A 22,328-nucleotide genomic window follows, 5' to 3' on the forward strand; every position below is an offset into this window, starting at 1 on the left:
GAAGTTACCAGGATTGTTACTAATAGACAAGGAAGATGCAGCCCTTCTCCAAGCTAGGAGCACAATCACTGAACACCTGTCTAAGGGCCCTGGGGTAATGGGGTGTGTAGAGACCCTGACTCAGAGATGCCCATTTCTTCAGACTGGCTGATGCCCCTGTGCCAGAGCTCTTGCAAAAGGTCCCCGAATCATTCTGCCTGGCACAGAGGCCACAGCTGGGCTTGCGGGCTGGGCGTGAGGGCAGTAGGTCAGGAACACAGGCATTGTTTAGCGAGCCCCTATTACACGCCAGGCACGTAGTCCCCGGCACCTGCAAGCCCCACCGTGCCCTAGGAGCAGGCTTCTAGCACCATGTTGCAGATAAGGAAACTGTGGCTCGGGCATCCTGTGCGTGGGGCGAGGCAGAGCTGGAAGGTGAACTCTAGAAGCCCATGTTCTTCCTGCAGGGGACCCACGCCTGCGTTTTCCCAGGGGGTCTGGTACTGATTTGTGTTTCTTGTTCATTGTTTCCTCCTAGGAGAGGACTTGTTCACCTAGAACAGCGTTGGCATACAGTAGGGGCTCAATCTTTGCTTGACGAACGAATGAATGAATGACCCCTCCCTCTCCCCATCCTCAATAGTCTCCACAAAACTGCTCTAAGCAGGGCTGTAGGACACAGTAAGAAGCTAAGCAAGGCCATGTTTATGGTGCCAGGTGGGAGGGGGAAGGCTGAGGATAGGGTGGTCTGACTTCATTTCCTGGCTGGCCGAAGACTGTCAGCCCCTTTCTTGAGATGGGCGGGCCTGGGCAAAGCCCTCTGTCCAACCTTCCAGGGCAGCGGGTTTGCGATCCGGGAGAGGGTGGTAGAAGGAAGGGAAGGGGGCAGCTCTGCCCTTTGGCCAAAGCGCCACCTAGTGGTGGCTCCAAGAGTCTGCGGCTGCCTTCCGTTTGAGGGGGCTCAGGGCCCTTCGGTCTTCACCTCTGGGGCTCAACGTGCGCTTGTGAGGTCCTCAAGGCCCTGCAGGCCCTCAACACCCCACAGAGAATGGGCCTGATCTAGAAGCACAGGCTGTAGCCCCTCCCTGAAATCAGCTGCGTTGATCCTTCAGTCAGAGTTCACTCTGGACCGTGGGTAGGGGTGAGGGCAGCGACTCTCAGGGCCTGTCCATGCCCACCGCCCGCAGACTCGCTCAGATGTGTCCAGAGTCCCAGGGTGACTCGCAGGCAGCAGACAGGCACGGCTGGGCTTACCTGCCCATCGTCCCTGCAGTGGGGACCCACTGGGTCCTGGGTTAAGGACCTGGAGACGGAGGCAGGCTGGGGGTGCAGGCCATGGGGGATCTGCCTGAGACCCTGTGTAGGTGTCTGTCTTTCTTCTGAGGAGCCACAGAAGTGGGGGCCTTTACTTACCTCGATGGCCAGCACCCCTATGGCGAGGGCTCCGGCCAGGTAGACGTAAGTTTCGAAGGCGTTGAGGATCACCGTGTAACAGCCCTGGGAGGGAAGGACCAGAGGTAAAGCCATAGCCAGGAAGGAGGGACAGAGGTCAAGGGCCAGCCTCAGGACAGGGGTGTGAAGCCTGGGAACTGGCATATGGCCCCAAAGCTCAGGCAGCAGCAGGCCGACCCTGTCACACCGCTGCTGGGACAGTTTGGATGGGAGGAGCGGGGGAGGCAGGAGGCCCATAAGCTCAGCCACTCAGCAGCAATACCCCAGAGACCCTCCTGGCCCTCCAGCCCCTAAGGCGGGGCTGAAAACTGCCAGCCTGCCTGCTGCCGAATCAGCCACAGACCCGTTCTTCTTTTCTGATTGGAATATTGGGAAATTTCCCATAAATATCTGGGCTCCTTGCTTCTCTCATAAAATCAGAAGATCCAGCGAGGTAAGCCATCATTTCTTTCTATGTGGCAGTACCTGGGGACAGGTGCTCCCTGGGGAACCACAGTCACCACCATCCCCTATTGTCCCACACCCACCCTCTCTACTCCTTCCCATTACCAGCCAGGCAGCCTGGCAGCTCTGCCCTAAGGAAACACAGCCCATTCTTCAAGACCCAGCACATATCTCACCTCCTCCAGGCAGCCTTCCAGGACCAGCCCAGCTCTCATAGGGCCCCTTCTAAACGGATTGAATTCCTGTGCTATTACTGCTTTCTCAAGCAGTCCTCAGGAGGTACAGACTGAGATAGAGATGGGCCCAGTAAGACAGAAAGAAAGAGAGGGATGGCATGCGAGCAAAGCCAGGAGCTGCCAGCACGTGACCTCAGCCCCATCCGACCCTGGGTGCCTCACATCTTGGTCATCTTCGTGTCCATGCTCCTTCCCCCAGCACCGTGCTGACCAGAGACTGATGCACGGTAGTTGCCTTGAATGAAATGTATTTTTAAAGGGGGAGAATTTTCTTTCATTTATGAGAAGCTGTATATTCTTTGGGCCCAGCCAGAGGACCTGCAAGGGGAAGAGCCCCCGGGTGGGGGTGGGGATCGTGCCTGGTCCCTGCTGGGTGACTCTGGCTGTTTCTGAGCTCTGTTGAGATTCTTGGGTGTTCACGCCCATTGTCAATCACCCAGAAGCCCCGCCTCATTGGCCGGAAGTGGAAATGACGCCCCATGAGGCTGTGCCCAGGCAGGTGGATGGCAGGACGTGATCTGGGCAGAGTGGCCCGGTGGATAGCATGAGACCCTCCTGCTGGAGGCTGATGGGGGCTGGGCAGGGAAGGCTCCCACAGGCCCCACTTTGAACACTCAGCAGCAAATAGGATGTACCCAGATAAACAGACCCCTCCAGCACGATGTCCTGGATCCACAGTGCTCTTGGGGCTGACGGTGTGTCAGAATCATCTGGGAGGTGGTTAACAATGCAGATGCCAAGGCCTCACCCCCAAGACTCTGGATCGGGGGTCTGGTGTGGAGCCCAGGAACCTACGTCGTGAGCAGATGCCCCAGGTGATTTCTAATGCCTTTGCCACGGCCGGGCTTTGAGACACCACAGTCCCGGCAAGGACAGCAAGGAAAGAAGGTCTTAGCTGAACTCGGGCCTTGTCTAAGCCGTGCCACTGGGAGCCCAGCTAAGGGCTGTGTGATCGGAGCCCTAAGGGCGCCCTCCCACAGGCCAGCTGGTCAGGAGCCCAGAGTGGCTGGAGGCAACTTCAGAGCTGGCAGGGAAGCCCCATCCGCCTGGCCAGGCCAGGGCCATCCTGGATCTGCCTGCAGAGCCGTATCAGGGCAGAACTCAAACTGCCAACCCCCTTGATCTGTTTAACTCTTTTTAAAGCATCAGAACCCCAACACGTAGAGCCATGGCAGCAGAAAGCTGGCCTGCTCTGGAGGGAAGGGAAGGGAGACAGGGAGGAGCCTGGGAGGGATGCTTCCGGCCTCCCGTCATCCCCTCTGGCTGCCACCTGCCTCCCGGGGCCGACGACATCACCCACTGCTGCACACCACCCCTCTACCCCGACACTGGCTTTGTCGTGCAGTCTGGGGGCCTTCCAGACGAGAAGCACCAATGACCCGGGGAGAAGTGGTGGTTACACCAGCCGCTTGCTTACTGGGCAAACTGATAGGCGTCCCTCGTTTTACTGCATTTCATGGATATCGTGTTTTTTTAGAAATTGAAGGCTTGTGGCAACCCTGCGTTAAGCACGTTGTTGGCGCCATTTTTCCAACAGCATTTGCTCACTTCGTGTCTCTGCGTCACCTTTTGGTAATTCTCGCAGTATTTCAAACTTTTTCATTATTATTAGATGTGTTACAGGAATCTGTGATCAGTGATCTTTGACGTTACTACTGCCTCTCGCTGATGGCTCAGATGATGGTGAGCATTATTTTTTTAGCAATAAAGCATTTTAAAATTACGGTATGCACACTGTCTTTTTAGACAGAAGGCTATTGCACACTTAATAAAGTGTAGTGTAAACATAAATTTTATAGGCACTGGGAAACCAAAAACTTCGTGTCCCTCTCTTTATCACGGTGGTCTGCAATGGAACCCGCAGTATCTCTGAGGTGGGCCTGTACTTACTTTTTCTAGGCCTCACTCGCCCCATCCAGAAACTGGGGCTATGTAGGCTAACTACTTCATAGGATTGTGTGAGGATAAAATGAGGTGCTGCAGACAAAGCACGTCGAACAGGGTTGGCAGGGAGCCAGCCCTCGGTCCCGTTAGGACCATGCTGTCTCTCTCTGTGCCCCTGGGTGGTGGGAAATGTCTGAGTGCAGAGTTGGGTGTGTGGGTTTACCCTCTATGGCCCTGGGGATCCGTGCACGAGACACACACACACACACACACACCCTGGGGATCCGTGCACAAGACACACACACACACACACATACACACACGCCCTGGGATCCATGAACGAGAGACACACACACACACACACATACACACACACACACCCTGGGGATCCGTGCACGAGACACACACACACACACACACACACCTATACTACAAGGGGACAGGAGGAGCAGTGAATCCCTTCCTGAACTTGAAGTTGATTTTATGTGCCTCACCCGGGCCGGTGGGTGGGAGTTGTCCCCAGAGGGAAGATGTCCCTGCACCCCTCATCTGCTGTGGATGAGGTACCTGGGGCCTTAACTGCTCATCTGCTCGCTGTTGGGCTGTGGCACCAAAGACCCTTTGGGTTCCCGGGCTGAATCGAGCAGACCAGTTGGCTGATGGAGGCCCTGGTACTGAGACGCCCTCGGAGGGAGCAGTGAGGGCAGGGGGTGAACGGAAGATGCCGCCAACACTCAGCGAGTGTCCGCCCTGGCCGGAGCTCTGCTGTGGCCTCGTGTGCTTGTTCCAGCCCCTCAGGGAAGAGGAAAGAAGGGAGGGAGCAGCTGACTACGTGCTCAAGGTCACACCCAAGGAGGCAGCGAAGCCTATTTACACGGAGGGAGGTCCAAGCTCCCGGGAGCTGCATCAGGAAGCCTCGGTTCTCGCTCACCCAGGCGGGGTCCCTGGCTCAGGGCCCGGAGCTGCCTACAGCCCGGGATATCACCTCTTCCTCACCCTCAGGATGGATGCCCACCCCTTATCCTGACCCTGCCCAGCGAGACGCTGCAGGAGACCATCTCTCCCCAGGCTACCACCACAGACTGTGAGTCCCCTAGCTGTGCCGCTGTCGCCAGCACCCATCCTCCGTCTCTGCAGAGAGAGAACATCCTCCCACCCCTGGCTCCTGACCAGTCGCCCCCCCGCAACCTAATCTGACAGAGGGCAGCTAGGCCAGAGGTGCCGGCATGAAGGCCACCCACATTAATACGTCCAGCATGGACCTTCCCCCCAGCCCTCTAAGTCCAACTGTCCACTGGCTACCACTGCTTGGAGGCCCCAAAGGCACCTCACACTCAGCTTGCCTCAGACCAGATCTGAGATCTTCCCCCAAACCAGGACCTGTGGAGTCCCCCTCACCACTGCCTCATCCTGCCTTCCCCAAAGTCGGCCTACCACCATGTTACCTCCTGATTCATTTCTCAGATCCGTACACCTCTCTGCGTCTCCACTGCCACCATCCCGGTCTAACCCAGCATTGTTTCTCACTGGGACCAGTGTAAAAATCCATCCTGTTCACTCAGGTCCACCTCTAACCCCTGGTCGCTGAGCAGCCAGGGCGCCAACATGGCCACAACCCCACATAGAACTCGACGTGGGCTTCTTTGCTCTTCTAGCATCTTTGCCATGGGCCCGTCAGCACTGCATGGTCTGGCCCTTGCTGACACCCTCGCTTTGAGCTAGTCTTGCCTCATTCACTGTGCTCCAGCCATACTGGCCTTCTCTTGGTCCCTGGAACACACCATGCTCCCTCCTACCCCAGGGCCTTTGAACAGGCTGCGCTCACTCTCTGGCTGGAGTGCTCTTCCCTCGTCAGGAGGATGAGCGTGTAGTACTCTATGTCTAGAGGAGACACAGCAGCACCCGTAGTCACAACCCACCAGGAAGCGGGTGGGGAGCACTGAGGATAAAGCAGAGAAACAGCGATGCTGTGGGGAGAGAACACTTAAGACCACCCTGACAAGTGGGAAAGATGGATGCTTTCCTCTTGGTGGTCACCATACTGGCCTGGAGTCAAGGTCTAGCAAGATCACCATCTCCTGGCACACTCCCTGATATTTTTTTTTTTTCCAGCAGGGGAATACATTCTTGACTTGCCTGGGTGACTATTTTGACCCAGGGAAGGCTGAGGAATGAGCAGGAGAAGCTGCCATGGTGGATTCAACTCATACCCATGGAGGAGCCTGGTTATTCATCATGGATCACCTTTGGGGATTTCCTTATTTCTCTTCTTTGGCACTCAGTGATAAACAGGGCTGGTGGACTAACTCAACACCCATAGATGAGTGCACACTGCCTTAGCTCCTGACAGCCATATGACTGAGTCCTGGCCAGTGAGACCGAAGCAGAAGTCTGATGGGGGTTTCTGGGAAAGAAGCTGGTGCCACCTTCTTCCTGTCTTCAACATGGATGGGATGTCTGGAGCCGTGGCAGCCATTTTGCCACCATGAAGTACTAAGCGCAAAGAAAGGCCACAAGGATCACAGAGACTAGGCCTTGATTGACATGATGGAGCCACTGATAAATAGGAGAAGCCACTGTCTTCCAGAATTCTTGCCATTTGCTCTAACCCTTTTAGTTTAGATTTTCAGTTACTTGGAATCAACCATGTTGTTCACTGACTCAGAACTGTGATGAGGATGTGAGGCAAATTCAGAAATGCATCCTGGGCTTCAGGGAAGTGGGCTTTGGAGAAAAATCAAATAGAAATAGTCCCTCCGCAGAGGCTTTTAAAAGGGAAGAATGCTCAGGAGGGATGCTAGTGTCTCAGAAAAGGAATCCCAGGAGTCAATCTCTGGGAATCCTCATGAGAAACAGGGGAAGAGTCATCGTAAAGAACTAATGTAGCCGCACAGGGACCTCTCTGATGAACTTCAATTTCAAAGCCATACCCAGGAGATGGAAGGAGGCATCATAATGGCGGATGAATCCAGAAATGGGAAGCATGTCAGGATGAAGCCCTAACAGAACAGGGCCCATGGGAAGCCTCCCTGAACACTTCACAAGTGGCCTTAGGATAGAAGCTCGGCAGTGGGCAGCAGGCAGTCCTAACGTAGAAGTTTGTTTGTCTTTGTCAACCCCCAGCTGTGCTGGCTGCTCTGCTCCATGGAGCTGTCAGTGTCCCAGGCGCCTTGATGCTCTGACATTCTAGGGGGCCACCCTCCTCTGCAAGGTTTGAGGTGGCTGTCACCATGGCTGTCACCAAGATGGCTGTCACCACCAGCCAGGGGTTGGGCGGGGGGGAGAAGGAGAGGCAGGCACAGTGCTTCCTCTTAAGGACATGACTCCATGGCACAAATCACCTCTGCTCACCTCCCTTCAGCTAGAACTGGGTGATGTGGCTTAGCTGCAAGGGAGGCTGGAAAGGGGGGCTTTACCTGGTAGTCATGGGGTCTCTAAACCTCCTCTTTCCAAGGAGGAGAAATGAACCGAGCATGGCAGCCAGCAGTCTCTGCCACTGTGTCGGGAATCTGAGGTCCGGAGCGTGTGTCTTGGCCAAGGTGACACAGCTGCTCACAGCCCAGGTCTGCCTGACATCACAGCCTGAAACATCCCCCCACGCCCTGCAGCCTCTCCTCATGGCTGAGACCTAACTCCTGGGGCGCTGCCCCTGCCCCCAGCTCACAGCAGCCTGATTCCAGGGCCTTTGTTTCTTTATTTAGGTCTCTTTCCCCCAGTGCAGGGAGGCCGGACCATAAGGGGTAGAGGAATGTGGCTTTGGGGCCTGATGGGTCCTTGGACATGACATGAGCAGGTGCAGGGGAGGAGGGTGCTGAGTTCACGAGGCGAAGCTGAGGCTGGAAAGAGTCTCATCAGACAGTCAGGGTCAGGCCGCAGCCCAACGCCCGCCCCCTCCGCCCCCGGGACTCTAAGAGGCCAGGCTTGAGCCTCGCCCCCGTCCCACCCCAGTCCCTTCTAGCCCATCATCCAGTTCTATTTTCTTTAGAGTAAAATTATTATTTCATGTGAAATTATGACTTGCTATGTGTTGGCTGCTCGCTTATCGTCTGCTTCCTCTGACCAGACTGTAAGCCCGGCAGGAGCAGGGGTCTTGTCTGCTGTCCCCTGCTGTGTCCCCTGCACCTGGCACTCTGCCATGAGAGCCTCATCAAAGGCCGAACCAAGCGAGAGGTGTGGGGCTCAGGTCACCCTCATTCTCCCCCCACTGCTCTGCCTAGCCTGGTCTCACACACACCCCTGAGGTGTATGGGGACTGGTCAGTGGGAAGGGGATCAAGGTCTAGGGCACTGTCTGCCTCACAGAGGGGGCAAAGCAGGTGCCCTTGCAGCCCCCAGAGGTGGCGCACACAGGAAGGGAAAGGGCTTCTTCTGAGACCGAGATGAAGTCCTTGGGTTGTAAAAGAAGTCAAGAAGTCTAGGAGCTTCCCAGACTCTGGAGACTAAGGTCAGGGAAACCTCGCTCCCGTGGGATCCGGAGGTGCTCCCACATGGCAAAGGTGAGCTTCCCTCCAAATAAAATGCACAGCAGAGGAGGGGCCCCCACTGTATCATTCTGTTTCTGGCTCCTGACACCTGCATTACCAGAAGCTCAGGGAGTGTTCTACCTGGAACACTGGAAAACTCCTAGTCACCCCTGAACCCCAGCCAAAAGGCCCACTCCTCAATCAGTGCCTGATTGATTACTGATGTCTGTGCAGACATGCGAACAAGGCGGGCTCTGGAGGTCAGACACTGGCTGCACCGGGCATCAGGGCTCTGAATGCTCACGGCCATTGATGGACTGTCTGACATTCTCATCCTTTCCCCCTTTTGGTTGGATCTCAGGAGCACGCATGGAGCCTTCCTCAGCCCCCGTTCAGGAGTCCCATATCACAGCCAACATTTCCATAGGATTCCCTCAGTGCCTTCAGACCTTCAGGGCCCAAACTGTCACCCACCCAGCTCTGGCCACCCAAGCCCCGATGGACAGGCTTCCCCTGCCTGGGGGAGCGGGGCCTGGTACCTGCTTGTTCAGGAACAGGTCTCTTCCCAGGAGGCATTCCTCCCTGCTCAGCAGGACCCCGTCCCGACTCTGGGGTTCTCTCCGGCAGCAGGCCTCCGGCACCTCGTCACTGTCCAAAGTCAGGAGTCGGAAAACTGATGCAAACTTAAAGTCTTCAGGCCCGTTGACCCCACAGCAACCAAACTAGGAGGAGAGCAAAGAGAAGGGGGGATGGGAGCTGGACCCAGGTATGAGGGTGCAGAGACACACAGTCACTTCAAAGGCCACCGTGAAGCAGCGGGCGGGAGCAGAGTCAAGACCCAGGTGTGGGTTGGCTGCTCCTCCTGTGCAACCGTGGGAAAGTCACTCAGCTTCTCTGAGCCTCCAGCGTCCTCACCTGTAAAATGAGGGTGGTGGTAACCACTCCTACCTCACCGGCACTTAGCACTCAATAAATAGTTGCTATGATTACTATCATCGATGACCGTTACAAATGACCGTTACAATTGCTCGAGGACTCAAGACAGGGAGAGCAAACAGGTTTCCTCCCGAGTCTGGACTGTGAGGCGTGGGCAGCGGCTGCCAGCTGTGCGAATGAGGGTTCTGAGGCCCGGTCCGGGCTGGGTGGATCAGTGCCTGATTGATTACTGATGTCTGTGCAGACACGTGAACAAGGCGGGCTCTGGAGGCCAGACACTGGCTGCACTGGGCATCAGGGCTCTGAATGCTCCCAGCATCCCTGGGGCCACTCACTGTGATCATGACAGAGTTCCAGGTGGCAGAGAAGACGTCTGTGTCGTTGTTGCCCTGGTAGTGCTTGGTGAGCTCCTTGGTGAAGAATTCGCGGGTGAGCTGGAGGCAGAGGGAGGGGGCAGGCTGAGGTCTACAGCAGCTTGATACAGCTCCCCTCCCTGGCCTCTCCAGCGACCTGCTCCGGGGGACGGAGGGGGAAGGCCTCAGCGTCCTGGTGCCAGTGACCCTCCTCCCAAGCAGCTAACTTGGGGCAGGCCCTCACCTCCAACCCCAGGACCTGTGGCCTCCCTGCATCATCAGATCCCCGACATGAAAACGCAGTCTACCCACACGGGCCTCGGCAAGCCTGACGCCAGGGCCACCTGGGAACCTCCACCGTCCCTGCAGCTCCTCCCAGAGGGAGGTCTGGTCCACAGTGGGGCGCTCGCCCCCTCATGCCGCCGCCACCCGCCGCCCTGAGCTGTTCCTCAGACAGAGCCAAGTGGATGCGCTGCGTCCCAGGCCCTGAAGAAGGCACCGTGTGAGAGGTAGGACCCTGCTCCCTGCTGCAGGGAAGGGCGGGGACCCGGGTGGTTGGAGCCTCTGATAAGATGGTCTATAGGGGCAAGTTGCCCAAATTTCATACTTGCCAGGGCCTCGTCCAAGAGGGCTCTGTCCTGTTCTCCCGCATGGCACACAATCTGTGCTGGGGGAACAGACTTTTTTTTTTTTTGCGGTACGCGGGCCTCTCACTGCTGTGGCCTCTCCCGCTGCGGAGCACAGGCTCCGGACGCGCAGGTTCAGAGGCCGTGGCTCACGGGCCCAGCCGCTCCGCGGCATGTGGGATCTTCCCGGACCGGGGCACGAACCCGTGTCCCCTGCATTGGCAGGTGGACTCTCAACCACTGCGCCACCAGGGAAGCCCCAAGGGACAGCCTCTTTGACTATCCTCAGACTGTCAGATGACTACTGCTGGGCCACAGCTGGGCAAGGTGTGGAATGGAAGATTCTAGAACCAGGTGCGGGGTTGCACCAGATGCCTGGGAAGAGCAGAGACCCTTAAGGGCCCTCTGACTCTGACCTTCTGGAAAAGCCCTTGCAGAGAGAGGCTCACTGGGGTCTCTCTTTGGGCTGTGGGGCCTTGCTGGGCCGGTGGGTTGTGATTTGGGCTGGAACTACTGGATGAGAGGGCACTGACTCTGTGAGACCCTCTGGGGCGGGAGGGGCTGGCCATGAATGGGGCCGGAGCACACGGGGCCCAGTACGTACGTTCTCCCTGAAGATGAAGGCCAAGATGGCCGCCGAGAGTTCCGCCAGGAAGATGATCAGGATGAACAGGAAGAACTGCAGAGAGAAGGCGGCAGGCCCGTGAGCCCCGAGGGCGGGGGGGGGGGGGGGAAGGGGGCAGGTGACCGCTTGCCGAAGCACCCTTCCATAGGTCACACGATTGACACAATGTACTGATTCTGAGAGACTGAGGAACTTAACTGCCGTAAGCCAGACATTTTTCATAATAAACACACCAACAGTCCATCTTTGGAGCCAACAGGGTTGTCTCTCTCCTGGATCCTGTCTCTTCCAGTCACTTTATCCTCATCCCAGGAAGACCCCAGGTCATATACCCTCCCTGACTTTTCAGCGCTGACAGCAGCTGCCCCATAGAGGTCCCGCGGTTTCTCCAAACTCCTTGGTCTGAGGACTGCTTTCGGGGAGAGCTTAGGACGGAGGGTGAGACGATCCGTCCAGGATGCAGACATGAAACATCTCCTAGACCTGCCAAAGGCATTGTTTTGTTTTTTTCAATGTCCAAACCCAAGGAGAGCCCCTGGCTTAAACAGATCAGCCAGCACAAGGCGTGCGTTGTTCACTTCTTACCCACAGGGGCCGGGGGTGGGGGAGAGGTCTCGCTAGGTTCAAGCCCATGGTCTCTGGTCTCATAGAGGCTTGCTTGGCATCAGAACCCGACACCTGTCCCATGGTCTCTTTTCCGTTTAGCCCCCATTTCCACAGGGGAGGAAACAAGCCAGAGAAGGAGAAAAACTTTCCTTTCCAAAGGTGTGCAGCTCAAAAATTTGAGACCACATCCTGTCCTCTTAATCCAGCTCCTTTCAGAGCACCACGCTACCCCTTCTCTCTCTCTGATGAAGAGCACAGTTCAGGGCTGGCCTGGAAGTGGCTCTTCTGAACCCTGGGGCTCTGGTTCCAGCAGGTCAGGGGCAGGCTTGCTGTAGTCAGCTGTGTGGGGTGACCTTGGACTGAGGTTGAGAGTCAGAGCTCCCTAACCAGAAAGGAGAGTGACAGAGGGACACCTGTATCCCCGGGCAGGCTGCCCCTGGCCACGATGCCCATCCCATCCCCCTCCACTTCCACAAGCTCGTCCTTGGGCTGAGAGGTATGTTCCCCACCCCTGCAGCCTCTTACCCCTGTGACAGTGATGGAGGGCCCTGGCAGGGCTCCTGGCATCTCCATTTGGCTGGTGACAGACGGTCATCCAGTTCTCTTTCACGTGGCCTCCACGGAGCCCCGCCCCACCCTCTGCCCTTGCGGTGGAGTTGCTGGCTGTCCTCAGGCTGGCAAAGAGCGGCCTCGGAAATGGTTTCCACCCCAGCGACGTGACTGAGCTGTCTCTGCCTGTCAACCTCGGCTTAGACAGTTATAAACTATGGATGAGACAGAACTCAGGAACTCCACGTGCTCATAACTCTGGGAGCCTGCGTGTGCTTTCCAGGGGACTTAGCACCGTGTCAGAGAGACGATGCAGGTGCAGCGCTGTGCACGAGGCTGGCACGATGTGAGCACGGCTCAGATGGTGGCTCAGAACCAAGAGGAAGCATGGCCTTCCTGAAGACAAGGGCTGGCGTGGGCGATCTCCGGGAAAACAACAATAGCTACAATCTATGGGATGCTTAACACCTAAGCACTGTGGCTCTTACATGGGTGATTTCATTGAACCCTCTGGGCAGCCTGGAGTAGCAGCTGCTATTATCAACAACACCTCTGTTTTACTGATGGGGAAACTGGAACCCTGAGAGGGTAGAACTTGACCAAGCTGGCTCAGATGGGATAAACACAGGAACTCTGATTCCAGAACACAGCCTCCTAACACCATGTTATCCTGGAACCCAGAAGAGCCTCCAAATCTTCAGACTTTCAGATGGCCTGCAGGGTCTCTTGGGGATCGACACCAATCCTTTTGCTTTCACATTTATCAAATGCTTATATGTGCCAGGAACAGAGTTAAACAAGATGCATATTTTCTTACTGAACTCTGATCACAACACTATGTCTGGGAAGGAGGTATTATTATCTTCATTTTACATATGAGGAACCTGAAGTTCAGAGAGGTTAAGTAACTGACCCCAGGTCACACAGCCAGGAAGTGGCAGAGCAGGGATTAGAACAAGGTTTTTCTGACTCCAAAGCCCATGTTCTTACCCACACCTCTGAGACCACCTCCTCTCTGTTCCTTCATTCTAGGGCTGTTTATTGAGAACTTACGCTGTGCCAGGTACCGTGCTAGGTACTGGTAAACCGATACACATAAGGCAGATATGGTCCCCACTCTCATGGAGTTTCCACTGAGCCAAGGTTCATGATTCATGAAATGAAATTCATGAGATGAAAAACATAAGATTCATGAGATGAAATTAAAGAATGAACCTGGTAACTCACTCATTGATGGGGAAAGCGGGTCTCCCCAGAGGAAGGGGGTCTGCAGATCTCCTGGCCATTGTTCCTGCCTGGAGCAGGTCTCCCCAAGCATGGGGACTGAGGGATAACATGAGTGTGTGAGTTTAAGTCGCCTGAAGGAAAGTGCAGGGCTTTGGGGCCAACATCGGTAACAACGTCACTTCTGCTAACTTCTCCGGCATGAAATAGTTTTCTCCTGCTTGACAGGGTTACTACTGCTTATTTGGAGGCGTTCCTCCTGGACCTGGCCACCGGGCTGTTGCTTCCTGGGGCTTCGCCTAACCAGGGCCTTTCCCAGGGTTTGTTTGCGTTGAGTTAATCTGACCTCATCCCATTTGCCTAAGGACACATTTGCCAGTAATTCCTGAACTTACTGGACACATTTGCCAGTAATTCCTGAACTTACACTTATCACACTTTCAGGCTCAGAAAATTAATCAAGGGGTAAAAACTGCTCTTTGGCCTACTTGTGAGCATCTCCAGACTTTTCTAAGCCATCTGCCTACAGCATGTCAGCTTTTAGTTCTCGCTTCTGATAATATTTAGCAAATTTACCTACTTCATGAACAACTCAGCTCACTTATCACTTTTAAATTACACTCATCTCTTTTTGCTGTTCTCTTTTCCAATGTAGCAGGTCTTGGTTATAAAATATATTTAAAATGTGAATCTTTCTAAAAATGGGTTAAAAACATTCCTCGAACTAGTTATAGGTAGGCAACTAGGAAAAAGGGGATGCCACACAATCTCACCAATAGGCTGAAATTGTTCCATGGTACGTGAAAATGCTGTAAAACTGATCAACAGGAGTGTTTGGAAAATGTGTTTTTAGAAGAGTTGATCGTTAGCTGACATTAGACTCACTGTCTCCAGGGCTAAGGGTCACTGGTACCCCTTGGGGTTTAGCCTCAGAGCGAGGCAGAGGGGTGCCCAGCTAACTCCTATCCCCAGGCCTCCTCTCTCTGCAAGCCTTTAAGCCACAGCTCCAGAGGTGACTAAAGTCACTCTCTCTTGGCTTCTCTCAAGGTAAGTCTTCCCTCCTTCCCTGAAGGGCAAGGAGGCGGCTCAGACTTCTTAAAAGGATGCAGTGGCCGGGAGGGGTGAGACCTGGGGCCCCTCTTCGGCTGGAACCACCACACAGCTGAGTCCAGGTTGGAAGAGAAAGCAGATCTTCCTATTTCTCATGAATCTTTCTGAAAACCTTCCAGAAGCCGTGGTGGCCCTAGAAACACGCAAGCATGCATACCACACACACATACAATAGGTACAGGCACACACATGGAGAACCTGGCATATTTTGCACCTAATTTGCGGTGAGTTTTGGATCACTTGAGTCCATTCCAGGTTAGGAGCCTCTGGAGCAGCCCTGGTCTGAGACAGCAGACCTGAGTCCAAGACTCCCCTGGCTTTGACCTGCACTGTGACCTCAGGGTTATGTGTGTTAGGGTTCTGAGAGCGAGAGGGGAGGAGAGGAGAAGGGGGAAAGGAAGCAGGGGAAGTAAAGAAAGAGGCAGGGAGAGGGGGCAGAGGTGGGCGGGGGAGAGGGAGTGGTCCAGGAGAAGGGGAAGGAAAGGCATTAGGCACAGAAACCAAGAGGAAGACAGAGGCCGAGAAAGAGCGAGAAAAGAAAGGGAGAAACACACATAATGAGACTGAAGAGAGACGGGAGGAAGGAGGCAGAAGAGGGGATGGGAAGGGGTGACTTCAAGGTTCGGTGGACACACCGGCCACAGCCGGGACTTAACTCTCTCAAGGGACTTGGGCACACCTCCTCCTACCCCGGGGTCTCAGCCTTCTCCCCTAGGCACTGGGGAGAGCGACGTGTTGTCCAGCTGGCAGGCTCTGCGGGAGCCACTCAGCTCGAGAGGGCGTGCGGGGCCTCCAGCCTGCTCCTGGCCCAGAGCCCCAGCCCGGCTTCCTGTCTTGGCTTCAGGAATGAGCCCATTAACATTGGATGAGCCCTGGGGGCTGAGATGCAGGGTGGGCAGAGGAGTGATGTAGGAAGGGAGCTCTGGTGTGTCCTGGGACCCATACTCAGCTCCTTTCAAAGTCCCCAGCTCCCCAAGCCCAGACTTTTCCCTGCACCGTCGGACACTGTACAGAGCTCTCCACCAGGGGGCGCCCTCGGGTTTCTTTGTTTCTCTCCAGAAGGCAAGTTTGCATTGCTTACCCTGCTGCCCAAGGCCAGAGGGACCCAGGGCGCCTGAGTCACACACATCGCAGCTGATTTCACTTTCTATCTGTGGCATGAATGGAGAGTGTACAGTCTGTTCTAATCTGGGGAGGAGGCATTTGTGCCAGATCTCTGCCTCCCAAAGCCACTGGCGCCGGCTCACCGGCAGGAGCGGACAGACGCCTTGCAAGCCCACGTCACTGACCAGCCCATGTCTCCCTATCACTTAACCCCCGACCCACGCAGCTGCTCACCCATGAGGAGCGTCTGCAAGCTGGCCCTTCCACGCACACACTTCTAAGCTGGGCCGTTTTTAACCTACCCTCCAGCAGGACTGCGCTCTACCTGGTTTTCCTAGCCCGCGGGGGCACAGGACCTCATAGGAGAGGAAGCCCCATCACCAAGGCCAGGGCAGTAAGCAGAGGCCCAAAGGGCCACAGCCCATGTGAACCCAGAAGACCAGAGAAACAGGACATCCACCGCTTGTCTTGTTCGGCTCCAACCTATAGCTGAGCTGGTTCGCCCCTCACTTAACGAGAAGACACTAAAGCTCAGAGAGGTCAAGAAACTAGACCGGAGTCACATCATTAGTTACGAGACGGAGCAGAGCGCACACACAAGCCCAGGCCTGCCCAGCTCATCCTCGTGGGCTCGCCTGCCTCTCACCAGCCTGTCCACCAGGGAGGGGACGGCCACTCGGCCCCTGATGCATCTATGGCACCTGGTGACCTATGTGGCCCGTAATAGTGGGTCAAGGACTGTTTATTTAATGAATAAAGGCCCTTCAGAGGTCATATCATTTCTATTCTAGAAGTGGAAATGCGAAAGCTGAATGATTTATCTGATAGCTATCTTAGCTCTCTTACCACAGAGGTATATATTCGAGGTCTTACAAGCAAGTAGAAGGCGTCACGAGTCAGCGTTCTCAGCTGACCCTGCCTTGGAGAAGCCTGGCTGTTCAGACCTGGAGTCCAAGGCCGCTGTCCACGGGGGAGCAGCTCACCCACATGGCAGGCACGGGTCCAAGCTCAGATGCATGTAGGAAGGGCTGGTGGTCCTCCCGCTCCTGGAGGATGGCCTACTTGGCTCAGACCTCAGTGTGAGTCCCCCGTAGTGTGGACACAGGGCCCCCAACACCCAGCCCGCGGCACCCATGGGTGGGGTGGAGGATGGGGTACTCACCAACAGCAGCAGACACTTGTTCTCCCGGACGGCCCCGCAGCAGCCCAGGAAGCCGAGCAGAAAAAGCAGGCCCCCCATGGCCAAGAGGATGTAGGCGCCCGTGATGAGTAGGGGGTTGGCGGCCACGATCTCCCGGAAGCCGGTGGGGTCCACCATGACCCAGATGCCGATGCCCAGCAGGCAGGCCCCACCCAGCTGCTCCCCGGGGCCAGTCAGGAGAGGGGAGAAGAAACAGGCAGACACGGAGGTTAGACACTCCACACACACACGCCATTTCCCTGAGCGAGGCCCTGGGGCGGAGGCGCTGAGTGCCCGGTGGACTGGGCACAAACTCCATTTGCTGCTCGAGTCAATGTGCTGGCAGCGTTTTCCTCTGCTCTGGATTTCCCTACTTACCCTGACCTGCGGTGTGTCACGCAACCTCCAGATCCAGTCTCAGACCCACGTCCCACCTAGGGCTGCTGAGAACCATGTCATGTAGAGTTTATCCACCACTTTTATATTCTCCTTAAATGTTAGAGCTGCTGGGTAATGAGGTCACTCAGTCCAACCTTCTGATTCCACCACACTGAGCCCCAGAGGGGACCAACGAACTTACTGAAGGTCACACAGCAAGTTCACGGCAGAGCCAGGGCTGAACCCCAGGCCTCCCTGACTCCAGCCTCAAGGACCCTCGCCAAATCCATGAACATGCTCTGACACCTATGCTGGGAAAACACAGACAAAAGCCACCCTCTTTGTCCTCAACAGGAGCTCTCAGTTGGGTTGGGATCACCACTCTCACATCACATTCTTTTTATGTCTTCATCTCCATGGCCCTCGTCTCCATGCCCTACTTATCTTTGGAGAGAGGCAGCTTAGTCCAGAGAAAGGGCTGTACCACTTATTAGCTGTGTGACCTTGGGTAAGTGGCTTAACCTCTCTGAACCTTGGCTTCCCCGTGGTTAAAAGAAGATACTGTTTCCCACCTCCCAGGGCGGCCCCGAATAAGAAGAAGGGACAGAACGGAGGTGAAGGTACCTAGCAGGGTTCAATAAACATCCATTCCATTGGTCTTGGGCACAGACCAGTATTGGAAACAGACCTGCTGCAGGAGAAACCCTTTGGCATCATCAGATTTTAAAGGCTGGGAAGTGTTTGAAATCCCCGTGTCATGGGACGACCTGAGGAATGACAGAAACCTGCTGAGTTTTGGCTTGGCTGGGGGGTCTGTAAGCTGGGGGAAGAGCTGGATGGTTTGGGGCAAGAGGCGATATTTTCAGGTGCAGTCGTGGGACGGGGGAGGCAGAGAGGCCTGAGGGACCCCGGGACAGCGAACGACAGAATCTACAGTTTCGCCGTCTGCTGCACAACGCCTTTCTCCTTGGTCTCCCCACAAACCTCCAGGGAAACCTCCTCATAGCTGTTGGAGGTTTGGGGGTTTAATAATTGTGTGCTGAGCTCTGCTTCAAGGGCGGGGCGCAGGCATGAACTGGGCGGCCCAGGATGACTCAGCCCCATTTCACCTAGGGACACTGGGGCTGCCCAGGGCCACCCAGCTTGGAAGTTGGGTCTAGAATTCAAGTCTGTGGGGCTCCCTGCTCTTCAGGATTAGGGGCAGGGGAGGGAATCCAGGAGAGTTGCTGAAATGTACAAAAAATAGATGGTGACAGACAGACTGACAAGAGTCAGTCTTGACCAGAAGAGGCCTCTCTTTCCTAGTGACCCTGCCCTGGGGGACATCAGTAGATGTTTACTCATTGAGGTCTTGGCTGCACTAAGGTCAAAGGTTGAGGTGGGGTCACACGATGAGCGTGGCTCTGCTCCTGGGAGAGGCCATGGGTCTGAACGGAGCAGGTGGGCTGTGCTACAGGGCGCTGGGCTGGCCACCTGAGCCCCCAGGGCCTCTGTTCTTTCACACGTAGAATCCATAGGTTGGATGGGGATGGAGCTGACACATTCCAGGCACTTCCTAAACTAATCTTGCTTCATTTGCAAAAAACCTGTTGAGGGAGGAGATTAAAGGATGAAGATACTGAGGTTCAGAGGGGTGAAATGTGTCTCAGATCACAGCTGGAGAGATGCAGAGCTGGGCTTTGAACCCAGGTCTCTTGGTCCCAGAGAGGTTTCAGATTTCATCAGGTGGCTCTGTCAGCTCCGCCCATCCAGCTCTGCGGTGCATAACTGCTCTGGGGGGGTCAGGGCTGGGTGGGGCTCCCTGCTGCCCTCTGATCACCCCCATCCACCCCCGCAACTCCCTACCAGGGGTCAGATTTCAAGATAGTAGCCAGGACTGAGGCCCCTATCTTTTCTTTTTCAGAGTCGCTGAAGCATCACCCCAGGGGCTGTGCAAAACATCTCTCCTGTGATGGTGGGCGCTAGGAGTGGGGTGGGCACTGCTGGGGGCCTCCCTGCCGTGAGCCCCCAGCTGGGCAGGTAGAGCTGCTTCTAGCACTGGCCCCTGTTCCTGTTCCTGGGACTCAGCCCCATGTGACTTTCAAGCCACAGTCAGTTCTGCCCACCCCGCAGAGGCCTGGGGAGACCCCGGGAATGTTCCAGGAATACTTACAAATATGAAGAAATTGAACACAAACATCAGATACTTCATGCAGCTCAGACAGTCGCCTTCCATGGTGCTCCCCCTACAAAACAGCAAGGCCCTCTCAGCCTTCCCACTGGGGGACCCCATCCGAAAAGATCTCCTGCCCCTCCCTCCTCTCCTCCTCCTTGGGGTGTCCTAGTGGCCAGCCTGCCCTCATAGCCGATGGGGGAAGAGGGCAGCTGATAACAACCTCCTTATCACAGGGCCAGTGCTTCGCCCTGTGAGGCCAGAGTTAGGAGTGAGAACTCGAGAGCTAACCTGCCCGGGTTCAAGCCCTGTCTCTACCGTTCATTTGCTGTGTGGTCTTGGGCAAATTACTCCACCTCTCTGATTGTTGCTCTCTCCAACTTGAAAATGGAGATTAAAAACAGAAGCTTCCTCCCCAGCAGTGTTGGGAGGATTAACTGAAGCTACGCAGAAGTATGCTTAGCAGGTACTCAGTGTGGCAGGTGCTCAGAGGTGTGATGTCACGATGTTACTTGATTGCAGACACGAGCCTCCTATTTGGTAGATGAGACACTAAGGCTCAGGGCCCTGAGGGACTTGCTAAGGTCCTAGAGCGGGATTAGAACCCAGGTCCGACAAACTACCTACTACCCCACATACCCTCCGACTCGAAGGACCTGTCCAGTGAGGAGGGGTGTTGCAGGGAAAGAGCTGCAGGCACCTCCTGGGACCCCAAGCCCCCAGATGCTCCCCTGCCCTGACTACCTCTATCGTGAGACTTAGAGCATCCCACCTCCCCCTGGAGTCTCCCCGTCCCTACCTAAGAGTATGCCCATGGTAGCAGGTCACTGAATACAATTCTGTTCAACAAACATTTATTGTGCAACGACTGGATGCCAGGCACTGGGGCTTGAAAACAAGATGTAGCCCTCCCCCATGCCCGGCGGAAGCAGACGGCATCTGCTATCGCAAGTCATCCCTCAAGGTGCACACGTCACGGTCATATTCAATATACAATGTTCAATATTTCTACACTTTCTTCCTGACAGCCCTGGGGAGAGGATGGGCAGACCCAGGAGGACCTACCCCTTCCCTTGTTCCAGGCCCCATCCTCCCAGCAGCCAGTGGAGGGCTGATATTCAGTGGGGACCCATGGGTATGGCGGGCCTGTTTAGCTAGCATCTCTTGGTCCATGTCACGCCCACCAGTTGTTAAACCATTATCCTTGATGGTGGGTCATCCTTGTCTCTTGCATCATGCCCAAGCCCAGGCTCTCTTCCTCCAGAACAGGTCCCCACACCAAGCCACCAGCCCTCCGCCATCTCCTCCATCGCTGACCTTCTAGAAGCAGCAACTAACCTGCATCTAAACATGGCAGTTCCAAGCATGGGCTCTGAAGCCAGACATACCTGGGCTCCAATCCTGGCTCGTCACACCTCTCTACCTCTGTGTCTTTGGTAAGTGACTTAACATCTTGGGCCGCAGTTTCTTCATCTGAAAGCGGGCATTTAGGACCTGCATCCTGGCGTGTTGTGAGGATTAAATGAGACGTCCTATGTCAGGGCTCTCCACGGCACCCGGCTCAGAGTGGAGTGAACAGCTCTTACTAGGAACACACCTAACTTTACAGTCATAGATGACTCACTGGGCTATCATTGCCCATGAGGTCAGGACCCCAGGACAAAGACTTGCAGCCTAGGCACGGCGTGCTGACCCCTCTCCCTTGGGCACTTGGCTGATGAAACTCCACACATCTGCTGAGACCCTGTCGTCCTTGGAAAGGGGGAAGAGGACAGGAAGGAACATTCATTGAGTACCGACTCTTTGCCAGCCACGCTCCAGCTCCATGAAGTGACTGTCCTGAATCTTTCAACAACCGCATGAGGCAGGAAGCACTGTGCCCATTTTACAGATGAGGACACTGAGCCTCAGGGAGGTGAAGGTGCCCAACATCCTGGAGCTTGTAAGCATGCCCCTCAGCTCACTTCAGATCCTGTGCTCCACCTGGTCCAGGGACCACTGTTCAGGCAGACAGCAGGGCAGAAGGAGCACTGGACTGGGAGTCTGGAGCCCCAGGCTCCAGCTCTGCGAGTCACTTCCTCTCTCTGGCCTCAGTGTCTTCATCTGCAATGGATGGAGATGGGAGTTTGATGGGCTGTCAGCTCCTGCCATCAGGCTCTGACTTGGGTGGGCTTTTAGCGGGCAGGAGGGGCAGCCCCAGTGAGATGCTGAGAAGTCTGCAGGGGGGCCAGGCTCTGGGGCCCCCTCCTCTGCCTGCCCAGGCAAAGCTGTTCTCCAGGGTCTGATCCGGCTTCGGCTGGCTCTGGCTCTCTGGCGTTTAAGGAGCATAATAAATATGGCAGCTCATAAACGGGCTACCTGTATTTATTATGTATCGCATTCATTAGAGATTACATCTAATGGGTGGCTTATGGAGTGCTGGGCTCCCAGACGAGTGCAATAAAAGGGGATGTGTCTCCTGGGAAGAGCCTCTGACAACCTCAAAGGTGAAGCAGTAGAAAAAGAGATGATGTGAGCTGGAGGGTGGATGGAGATAGGGAAGCCCAGGCGTCAGCTCCAGGGCAGGGTGCAGAGTGGACAGAGGGCTTTGCAGCCTGACAGAGGATCACATCCCAGTTGCTTAGCTGGTGGCCTGGGGCACGTTCTTGAACTGCATACATCCAAGTTTCTTTTCTTTAAAATTAGTATAAAAAAATAATGCCTTTCTCATAATGTATGGAAAGTACTGAGAACAGAGCTTGGCGTGTGGTAGCTGATAACAGCAACAGCGAGTAGCAGCTGGCTGCCCTTGAGTTCTTACTATGTGACGAGGAACATGCACAATCTCATCGAATCCTCGTAAGGCTCCTGGATTTAGGTAATGTCATTTCTCTTTGTTCAGGCGAGGGAACTGAGCTTCAGAGAGATGGAATCACTTGTCTTAGGTCACACAGCATAGAAGTGCCTGAACCAGGATTTGAACCCATGTCTGTCTTAATCCGGAGCCACATCATCATTTTCAATGAATGCTAATTCCCTCGCCCCATTC

General features: G+C 55.3%; 1 protein-coding gene across 5 annotated transcripts in view; it reads right to left on the reverse strand.

Annotated features, from left to right (window-relative positions):
* The window catches only part of TSPAN18 (tetraspanin 18), a 185,236-nt gene that overhangs the window by 3,749 nt on the left and 159,159 nt on the right, over nt 1-22,328 (reverse strand). For 4 of the 5 annotated variants that reach the window (XM_060303310.1, XM_060303306.1, XM_060303309.1 and 1 more), the window contains 6 exons: nt 19,301-19,373; nt 16,753-16,947; nt 10,977-11,051; nt 9,729-9,827; nt 8,997-9,179; nt 398-1,476 (listed from right to left, as the gene is read on the reverse strand). In XM_060303310.1, the coding sequence (XP_060159293.1) occupies nt 1,099-1,476; nt 8,997-9,179; nt 9,729-9,827; nt 10,977-11,051; nt 16,753-16,947; nt 19,301-19,363 (993 nt within the window). In that variant the 5' untranslated portion in view covers nt 19,364-19,373 and the 3' untranslated portion in view covers nt 398-1,098. Of the gene's footprint in view, nt 1-397; nt 1,477-8,996; nt 9,180-9,728; nt 9,828-10,976; nt 11,052-16,752; nt 16,948-19,300; nt 19,374-22,328 lie in introns of those variants that run through there. The other variant, XM_060303311.1, reaches the window with a different exon arrangement.

The sequence above is a fragment of the Globicephala melas genome, chromosome 8, assembly GCF_963455315.2.
Source record: "Globicephala melas chromosome 8, mGloMel1.2, whole genome shotgun sequence".
Lineage (NCBI taxonomy): Eukaryota > Metazoa > Chordata > Mammalia > Artiodactyla > Delphinidae > Globicephala > Globicephala melas.